At 37.4% G+C, this 11,139-nt stretch overlaps 1 protein-coding gene across 1 annotated transcript; it reads left to right on the plus strand.

Annotated features, from left to right (window-relative positions):
- Positions 1-10,254, plus strand: Eaf (ELL-associated factor). Its single transcript, XM_067093657.1, has 5 exons — positions 1-289; positions 2,609-2,840; positions 3,658-3,907; positions 5,254-5,380; positions 8,677-10,254. Exons 1-5 carry the CDS (start codon positions 187-189, stop codon positions 8,760-8,762), a joined length of 798 nt encoding a protein of 265 aa, XP_066949758.1. The 5' UTR covers positions 1-186; the 3' UTR covers positions 8,763-10,254.
- The last annotated feature ends 885 nt before the right edge of the window (positions 10,255-11,139 follow it).

Here is an 11,139-nt window from a genome sequence, read left to right on the forward strand (position 1 = left end):
AACAGCTCGCTTGCGAGTTGACAACTGAATAGAGCAACCGTGAGCAACACCAGCTGTTCTAGAGTTACAGTGTGGGTGAATTTGTGAAAGCTGCTGAACCCTACTTTGAGTCGTCTCGCGAATTCTAGTCACCACGACTGCAGTTGCGGTCTCGTTTTGTCCATTTCGAGGTCTTCCGTTCTGAAAATGGCTTTTGCTCGTTTAGGCGTCGACGGCCAAGTCAAAGAACTACGGCTAGGGGAAACATTTAACAAAAACAACAAAGAAGTGGCTTATCACACAATCAGATGTGAGTTCATATTTTCACGGTCTGTAGCGTGCTATAATTATTGCAGTTTTGTGTTTATAAGAAGGGGTTTGTTTTTGTAATTTGGGCCCAACGCAGAGTTGGGTTTTAGGCTATGCCTTCTCAGGCCTAGCCCAAGGAGTTCCCGAATCTAACAAGCAACATTCTCAAGGCTGGCTTAGCCTGTGTCACAGAGTTAGCCCAGAGTCAGGCTAGCTAAGGCTACGTATACTTAAATTAAATTTACATTTTTACTGCAAAAAGTATGTTGGTAGGAATGCAGTGAGGGGTGTGGGAATTTCTGTAGTGAGCAGGGAGGGTAGGAATGCAGTAAGGGGTCTGGGAATTTCTGTAGTGAGCAGGGAGGGTAGGAATGCAGTAAGGGGTCTGCGAATTCCTGTAGTGAGCAGGGAGGTTAGGAATGCAGTAAGGAGTCTGGGAATTTCTGTAGTGAGCAGGGAGGGTAGGAATGCAGTAAGGGGTCTGGGAATTTCTGTAGCAAGCAGGCAACTTTAGAGGGGACATAGCCTAACCTAGGCTAACCAGACTTGGGCTACCTTTACCCAACCCAACCTTGAACTCCATTCCCTGACCAGGCCGGGAGGCTTAGCCCCCCGTGAACCCTCCTAAGTAAGCTAGTAACCCTTCACTCTGCTTTCTACAGTTTTGTGCTGAAATTAAGGTAGCCTCTATTTAGGCTAGGCATCTTGGTAAATGTAAACGAGAGGGCCGCTTGAAGATATTGTGTATTAATGCAATTTTGTGACCAGAGAATATAAAAAAGGTTATATATAATGCAGTGTAGGTGAGATAATTTGAGAAATTTACAAAGACAATGAGAAACTGAACATCTTACGGTGATGTTTTTACAATAATCCCCGAGGGGCTGGTAGTACTGAACATGGCGGCAGCTCTGCGTTTTGCTGTATTTAATACTAGCCCCTCAGGGTTGAAAGCAAAAATATAAATAATAGATGCTTTATTTTTCATTATTTTGGTAAATTTCTCAGGTTATCTCACCTGCACTGCATTGTATACACCATTTTCTGCATTCTCCAGTCAAGAAATTACATTGATAGATGGTGTCTTTGTGCTGCCCTCTCCTTAACATTTACCAGCCTCTTTTCAATAACCATCTAGGGACAAGTTGAGAACGACAGACACAGTTTCCACCAACGAAAACAAATCTAACCTTTCCTAGAATGCCATTTCCTGACCTATCCAGACCTCACCTTCCTAACCTGACTTATGGTACTGTGCCCTGACCTCCAAAGGGGCTTTGCCCCCCTGGACCCCCCAAGTAACATCAAACATCAGAAACTACCCCCTTTCTGAAAGCGAAATAGGCTACAGTATGTTTTTTGTGATAAGCATTTTATTTTAGTAGGCCTATTGTTCATTTGAAAGTGAGGGATCAGGGTGGGATGAAAAGAGATTCTTCCACTTCAAATCAGAATATCACTCCTCTCTTTCTCTCACATTCTATCTTTTTCGTATTTCTTCCATCTTGCTAGGTTGAGCAATTTCTGTGACTACTTTCAGCTGTTGATATCATGTGCTATATGATGTAAATAGCATGGACTTTTCCACATATGTCAGAATTCACTGCATAGATGAATGGGAGAAGGGATCAAGGTTGGGAAGGGTTTTGTATTATAATTGTGAGAGTTGTGGTTGACGTGAGTGTCCCTGAAGACGGTCTGGACATCTTTGGTGGACCTATCCTCAAGGGTTGGCTCATCAGAATAAAAGATGAACCAATCCTTGGATTAGGCCTCTATTTTTATTGAGAAACCCATCATTATAGATGAAAAGAGAGGATGATTCTATGTTTATATGGTCTTAGTCTTAACAGGTGGATTTAGTTTACACCTGTGCCGCTTTGATTTGGTGCTATCTCTTATGGGTACAATTGGCACGGACCATTGGGCAGGTTGACTCACTGTGTCAAATATGGAGAATATGAATTTCTTGAAAGACCTAAGATTAATATTGTTGAGCATTGCACTGTTTGATTTTATTTGCAATTGCCTTAGTAAGGTTAAATACATAAACTGTGCTTGTTAGCACTGAAAAAAAGTGTGGTATGGGCAGAGTGTGGATATGTGAAGTTTGGATGATTGATAATTGAGGGATTATTGTATTCCGAAAGTTAGGCATTCAGTAACTGTCTACAGTAATTTTACACAGCTGTTACTCAAACTGTTAGTGTTTTTTCCCTTGTACAAAGTACAGAACAAGGGGCATTTGAATTTAAGGTTTGATTATAAAGACCATAGCGAATTGGAAATCAAATGTTCTTTTTTTTTTTTTTGGTTTCAGATGATTTCAAACCAGCTAGTATGGACAAGCAGAAAATGGGAACTGTTTTGGTGGAAGGAAACCATCAAGTGACGGTAACAGTGCCACATGTGGAAGGTGCTGGTACAAGTCAGACAGTCTTCAAGGGCAACCACAAACCAGTTGCAAGAGAATGTGTCCTGATTATAGATCACAGTACAGGGGAAATTGTCTTAGAGCGAATCTCTCAGGCTGTTAGTGTCAAAACTACAAGGTCAGTTGCTTTATGTTTTGATACTGAAGGTATCTTTAATTTTTGTTTTGTAAACTAGAACTTCAGGGCAGGGTTTAACAAATTTATTGCTTTTAATGTAGGCTATATATTTTGATATGTTTTGTGTTCAAGGAAACTAAAGAAAGAATTGTTAAGCAGTGTTTGCAGGTACAGTGAATAGGGAATGAGGTTGTATGAGATTGGACGATTTGTTTTAGAGGTGTCCTGTAAGCTTAAATTTCATAGAGTTTAATCCTATGTAAATAACTTATAAATAAATCCAAATAATTGTATATATATTTGTTAAGTTTTAAATAATTTTTAGATATTTGATAACTAGTAAATGGATTAGGTTTCAAAATATCTTGGGTGGTATTTAAATATCATACAGTTAAGGGAGAGGATTTTGAAACAATTTACTCATTGAGACAAAAGTCAGGTTAATGGAAATGTGTTCCAGCTAAAATATTTAGGCTGTAGCACTAGTCCTTATTTGGCCCCTTAGAATTAGCTCTTGACAATAGGGAAATATTTTACTGTTGTTTGCATATTATTTTTATGTCAGGTACCTTAAACAAATTTTAGGTTTAGCATCTATAAATCGTTTAATAAACTGATCCATAAGTAGAAGCCCACCAGTTTTCTTTCGTAGGTCTTAGTGTAAAATATATTTATTTTTTGTTTATAGTCCAGGTGAATGCATCTGGCTTGCTGGTGATTGTAACTACATTTTGAGCTAATAAGTACAACATAGAAGATGGAGAAGTTAGTTACTTTCTGTAAATATTCCTTCAGGTTCCTCTTTCTTTTTATACAGACCAGAGGTGAGCAGCCGGATGACCACACAACGCCCCACAACTCCACTTGATCCAATTCCCCGGAAGAGCTCACCATCTCGGGGCTCTAGCCTTTCTCATTCTAGACCATCGCCTTCTCATCCCAAAAATTTGGCCTCCAAATCGTCTCCGCATGCAAGGTCTCCACTGAGCAAGAGTCCAAACACAAATTCGAACACACCAGGATCCATGCCTCTTTTAGGATTTGATGACAATGCCCCTAACACCAAGGTAATCAGTTATGTAATAATTAGAATTTTTTTTTAGCTTGAGGGAGATGTGGATCTTTAATATTGATATAAATAAGACAGTCTAGGAATATTGCACCCACTTGAAGATTTGTCCTCATACTGTGGCAGGCTCTTCAAGGTCATCATCATTCACTTTTTCTTGAGATTTGTAACACACAAACTTACATGGATAGTATGAAATACACTGTGTAATTTTTAACGACTCGTAGAAGTGCTATAGAAACCCCTCAGAATTATAATCAGGAAATACTCTAGTGCAATAGATTCAAATTTTACTTCACAAATTATATGAAGGCAATAAAAAATGTAGAAATATGTTGGATTCCTGCCCATTTAGTCATTGAAGGAAATGAAGAAGCTGATAAAGCAGCCAAAGCTGTAATTGCTATGACAGGATCACATGCAGGCATTTCTATTATTGATTAACATTTATAAAATGCATTTTAATCAATGAATTACAGAATGCATGGAATAAGGAACATGATAGTAACCCGAGATATCAAAAGCTTGCTTAATACTGTGTGTCTATATCTAGAGAGATTTGTTAAGGAACATGACAATAACACAAGAGATCTAAAGCTTACTTAAATACTGTATCTATATCTAGAGAGGTTGGACTCAGCATAAATCTAAGAAAAACAGAAGTATTGAAGACAGAATAGTAGCAAAGGGATGAAGTAACATTAGATGGAGAAAGGATAAATTAGGTTGAATCTCGCAAATATGTTGGGACAATGATATTCAGTACGGGTTGCCGTGAGTTAGAATGTAGTGGGAAATTGGAAAAGGAAATAAAACAATGGGCACGCAGAAAAAGCTTGAAACTCCTACAGGTTGAAGTTGGATTACTGTATACATAAGTCCAGCACTATCTGTATTGCATTATAGACATGAATTGTGTATGTCAATTTTAGATGAAACTTTAAGGGGAATATTAAGTGTCACAGGGCAGGTAGAGTTGGGAATGATACCATGAGGGCAGTGATAAAAGTTTCATATGTAGATGAAATAATGTTGAAAGGGAGATGGGGGATGGCTTAGACATGTCCTTTGCACAATCCATGGAAGAATAGTATGTGATGGAGTCAGGTGGGTTCTTGTGGACACCAGAAAAGTTGGAAGACTTGCACTTACTCTGATAAAAATTAAGAGAAGGTAGGCTGGAGATGAGTGGAGATTTATGGAAGATAAAACACAGAAAGACACAGGTGGCAGAATTTCTCAGAGCATTGGATGAGATCATGATAATGCTTGTAGTTTACAGTATGTGTGAATTATTTTCATGTTCAGAGTTACTTAAATCATTGATGAGCTTTTCTATTGTAGGATGAAGGTTTTATGTCTGAGTCATCTAGTGATTCAGAGAGCAACAGCAGTTCCTCGTCATCAAGCGACTCTGATTCAGATTCTGATGGAGAACAAGAGCCGGCACCCAAGAAGGCAAATGGTCATGGTAAGTGTAAAAAAATTTTTTAGAAGTATACTTTAAAAAACAAGTCTTTCAGTATTAGACTTGATGAGATTTATAAATCACTTTAAACTCTGTCAACTGTTAAACATACATTCCTGTGGTAATAAAGTACAGTGTAACCTCGGATTTTGTACACAATCCATTCTAGAACATCTGATGAAGTCTGAAACGTACGAACTCCGAAACAGTAATTCCCATAAGGAATAATGTAAATCCAATCTCTGTAATGCATTCCAGACACCCCAAAATATACAAAAAATATGTTTTATAGAGAATAAATATAGTTTTACATACAGAAAACTATGAGAAATAAATATAAATAACTAATGAAATGGAAAAATGAGCATTTAACATCACTCTTACTTTTATGGAAGACTTGTTAGCGTATGGAAGATGGAGAGGAGGGGAGAGGGAAGAGGAGAGGTTGTTGTTTGGAAGGGGAATCCCCCTCCAGAAGGATTTCAGGCATCAAGGACCTGTCTAGGGTTACTTCTCCTCTTCGTTTTTTATTGGCACAATCTGGGGTTACTTCCCCTCTTCGTTTTTTACTGTCACTAGGACCAGCTTTAGAGTCACTGGACCCCTGTTGCACGATAATACTGTCCAGAGACATTTGTTTTGTGGCATCCCTTTAAGATTTGCTGAAAATGAAACAAGGTATTGTCATTAAACATGGAGACATGGATTACTTCTTTATTAGGGTGATAATTCTCCACAAAATATTTTACATCACTCCACTTTGCAAACATGTCATTAATCACTGAAGTAGGCACACTATCCCCTCTCTCTTCCTCCTCCTCCTCTGATTCCTCATCTGCCGTTTGTTGCTGTACGTGCTGAAAGTCTTGCAGCTCCTCAGTGGTTATCTCTTCCCTGTGGGCACCCACTAACTCTTCCACATCCAAGCCCATGGACTTCCCTCAAGACACTATAGATTCCACAACAGGTGTAGGATCGTCAGGGTCAGTCACAAATCCTTCAAAATCCTTCTCAAGGTAACATTCTGGCCACAGTTTTCTCCATGCAGAGTTCATTGTCCCAGAAGTCAGTCCCTGTCAAGCCTTATCTATAAGTCTTATGCAATTGAAGATATTGAAGTGACTCTTCCAGAACTTTCTTAGGGTCAATTCAGTGTCCAAGGTCATTTCAAAGCACCTTTGGAACAGTGTTTTGGTGTACAGTTTCTTGAAGTTTGAAGTGAACTGTTGATCCATGGGCTGGAAGAGAGGAGTAGTATTAGGGGGCAAGAACTTCACAGTGATGAATTTAAACTCATCTGACTTACAGGCCCAGGAACTTGTGTGGTTTCCAGAAGGTGCCTTTCCCTTCCAGGGGACGTGAGTCAGTCCTCAGGGCACATGTCACTGCAGAAGCCTTTCTCATCCCAGCAAAAGGAGCAAAAATACAAGGTGGAAAATACATAGGAAACGGTTTGCTGTGGGCCAAGTTGCAGCTAGACTTTTTCTTTCAGCTTCACAGTTGTCAGTCATGAATGACTGTGGAGCTCCTCTGCCATAGAAAGCACATTCACCTCACAGTGATGAATTTAAACTCATCTAACAATTAGTCTTTCAAGCCTGGAGGATGAGCAGAAACATTGTCCATTACCAGGAGGCACTTGAGTGGCAAGTTATTTTCCAGGAGGTATTTCTTCACCATAGGGCCAAACACTTCATTGACCCACTCGATGAAAAATTTTGCCTCGTGACCCATGCCTTTTTGTTAGCCTTCCACATCTCAGGCAATTCATTCTTCATGACATTGTTTTTCTTGAACACTCTGGGAGATTCAGAGTGATACACCAGTAAGGGCGTCACTGAAATCCCCACTGGCGTTTGCACAGAACAAGAGAGTTAGCCTATCCTTCTTAGGCTTGTGTCTTGGCAGTGCACTTTCCTCCTACGTGATGAGGGTCCTCTTTGGCATTTTTTTTCCAAAAGTGGCCTGTTTTGTCACAATTGAAGGGAGGAATCCTTCAGCCTCTACATACTCCTTGAATTCCTCAATGAATTCTTCGGTATGCCCTTTCGCTTTTTGAATTTTTCAAACCAGCCTCTGCTGGCCTTGAATTCACTAACAGCTTAGTGAGATTGGCATGCAACATCCTTTCCTTTTCACAAATTATCTTCTCCGACACACTTTCCCGCTAACTGTTTTTCGTTGGTCCACACCAACAACTTCTTAACATCTTCGACTAATTGTGATCTCTGTTTCGTTAATGGGGTTAACCTTTTCGTAACATCAGCTTCCTTGATTTCTTTTTTCTCTGCTACGATGGAACTGATTGTTGATACGGACTTGCTGTACATCCTAGTACGATCAGCCATGCATACACCACTTTCGTACTTTGCTACAATTTCTTTCTTGAATTCTGTCGTGTTTCTCAGTTTTTTTACTGAAGGGCTGGGACTTGGAACTTTCTTTGGCCTCATGATGGCTTATTTAGCAGTTGCATTCAATGAAAAAAGCACAAAAAAACAACGAATATGTGGGTTGATGCGGAATAATGCAAGAGATGATGCTTATTCTGCGAGAAACAAGGGCAGAGTGCTTAGGATGCTTTGTTTGGGCGCTCGGTATGGGGCCTAGTTACATGGTGGGCCCCGGAAGGAGCATTTCCAGGTGTACAATCTCCAAGCAGATGTACGAAACCAGAGTCAAAATCTCGACGAAAAATGTTGACGAAGTCCAAAACGTACAAAATCCGAGGTTTGACTGTATTCTTCCCCGCTAAATCACCATTAATCTTTTTCGTAGAAAGGTGTCTTTTGATATATGAAGAAACTTTTTTTTCTAACTTACATAATCTCAATTTCTTATTGTCTTTAAATAACATAAGCATAAGAATAACTAATGAAAGAACAATAAATGATTAATGAAACGTGCAAGTGAAATGAAATTTTTGTTTTTAATGCTCATCGTTATCAGTCTGTTATCTTACCATTTTGTCTAATTTAGCACAAAATGACCTGTATGGTCCCATTGCTTGGGTTATCCCTAAATTTCCATCCATCTGTACCTCTTGAAACTTGATGCTTCTTGCTGATAAATTGCATGCAGTTATTGGTAACTGGGATATCTTGATTATTGTAGTGTAGTCTATGTGCCTGTACAGATATTGTTTACTTGTTAGGTCAGACCTGCAATGCATCTGGTAAGTTGAAGAGCTACTTTTTCTTTTGGTTTGTATGAATTGTTTATATTTGAGAGGAAGAATTTATGTATTCATATATGAATGATGTTTTTGTTTTAACATTCTTAATGCCTTCCACCCACAGGTAACAGTACTGCGGGCAATGTTACGAACGGATCTAATTACATCTATGACGACCTCAATTTGTCATCAGGGTCAGAGAGTGAATAGTTTTTTATCTGAAGGTTGTTTGTGTAAACTGTTGTGGCTTTAGAATGCAGCCTGAGAAAAGTGCAATGTGTTGTTAAAATTCCAATGTATTTTTTAAACATTTTTTTACTGGCTCTGAGAGATAGAATACAGTATGCCCTTTATTGCATCTCTGTGCAAATTTTTGACGGTGCGTTACCTAAAAGGCGCTGTGAATGATTTGGTTTTGATTTAATGTAATAATCTTGTTCAAGACCTGTGTTATCTCAAAAGTGTTCATGAACTCTAGTACTAGTACAGTATGTCTAATTAAGTAGTGTGTTGTGGAGTTTTTCAACTTCAGTATCATTTTCTCTTCTAGTATAACGAGATAATATATAATGGCATAAATAAAACCTTGATCAGACAAGTAGAGATCTGACATACAACTAAAACTATTTGTATACTTTATATGTGTATTTATTGTGGTGCTCTATATCTAATGCATTTTTATAATTTTTTAATTCTTCAACAAATACAAGTTCAGACTTCAACCGTTTGGCAAGTGAAATTATGTATTAATAATAGTTGTGACAATAGTATGCTGGTTTTACATGATCTAATTTGGTGTGTTATGTATTTAAAGAGCTTGTAATAACTCTTAGATACTGATGTTGAAATGGATATGGTATTATTTAAATTTTCATTATCATCCATTTTAGGAAATTGTCAGTGATGCGTTTACACAAAACTATAGTATTTTAGGGGTACAGTATTTGAATGATATATGTATAGAAGTTACTATTTTCTTGATTGTTACTCGCAACCAGAAAAGTTTATATATACAAATTATAGGCACACAAAACTGCTTGTACCATAATAGGGAGGTTGGTATAGGGATCAAAATAATAGTAAAATATACCTCTTTAGTTTAAGATTATGTATTTGCTATATGAGACCACAAAGCTGTTGTTTCTCTGTAATTAAAAATGAGGTACAGTATAAGATTTTTTTTAAGTATATGTGATTTATCCTGTAAGGGAATAATTGAATCAAGTTAATTTTTGTGTAATAGTAAGATAAGTGAAATTCCGTTTGAGGGAAGTATTCATGGTCTCAAAAATTTTCATGTGAAATATCTTGATTTAAACCCTCTCTGTTAACATGCACACATTAGAAACAAAGATCTTGTATTTTTGTAGACCCACATCTACATTTGGATTCTCCATTTTATATATACAATGATGTCATTTCTCAGTAGATATTAAAAAGCATAATGAGTAAGGTGTTGGTAGTTTTATAGTTGGTTATTTGAGTTTTTATAGATTTCATCATTTTGGTATGTACTGTCATGTGTTACTTTCACCCATTTGCAAGTGCTGTTGGAGTAAATGTTATGTAAGGGACTTTGTACCATAAGTGTAATACTTTTAACAAGTTGAGACTTGCATATTGCAGTATTAAGTTTTATGAACACTTAACAGACATTTTGTAACCTTTTCTGTTTAAATAGACCATATCAATCTGCAGAACAGCTTCATCTTTTATTATTTACACTTCTTTGTAAAATACCAATCCTTTAAATAATAATTCTAAATTAGTTTGCACTTTGACAAACAACAGTTAGATAACTTCCTGCTGAAACTCGCCATTCTGTTGCTTCACTCATGGTTAAGCCCCACTATTCGTACATTCTTGTACATCAGCCTGTGCTAAAGAAATGTTATTTGGTTATGTACTTGTCCCATTGGACTTTATACTCATAAAAAATATATGAAGGCATCAGTTTTGCGATTTTTATGTTAAATAGCAAGGTTTCTTAACTATTATGCCAAATCTATATTTTTTAGAGGGTAATGTCTCAGGATTTTATTTTTGTGACTGTCACAAAACTTCAGATTTTTTAATTGGGATTTCAAGAAAAGAAATTGCACAATAATCTGATTATCAGTCAAGTACATTAAGTTAATTAATAAGTAAGATTGGTTCATACACATCGTTTTAATATACTTTCATATTTTTATGTGTTCCAGGTAGTAGCTTTACAGTTACTCGTAGTATAACAATCTTCCTAAATTTGATTGTGTCTTGATTTACAAAGTACACTGTACAATAGATTCAGTGCATATGACATCTGCAGGCGTTAGTCACAAAGGTGGTTAATTAACTGTTCCCCACTGTATTTGAGTACATTACTTACTGATAATGCAAAAATAATAATAGATAAATTGACTGGAAATAGCAAGTAATATGACTGGTAAAATTTGAATGCCTTATCTAGAAAAGTATAATTCTATGCTTTCCTGGAGATCCCCACAACCTGTGGTAGGTTCTCTGTGGATCCCATGGTATCACAATTCAACAGTGTATCAGAGGACAAAGAAGCCAGTCTCACATAGTTGCAATACTCTGTTGCTTT

Source organism: Macrobrachium rosenbergii, chromosome 50, assembly GCF_040412425.1.
Source record: "Macrobrachium rosenbergii isolate ZJJX-2024 chromosome 50, ASM4041242v1, whole genome shotgun sequence".
Taxonomy (NCBI): domain Eukaryota; kingdom Metazoa; phylum Arthropoda; class Malacostraca; order Decapoda; family Palaemonidae; genus Macrobrachium; species Macrobrachium rosenbergii.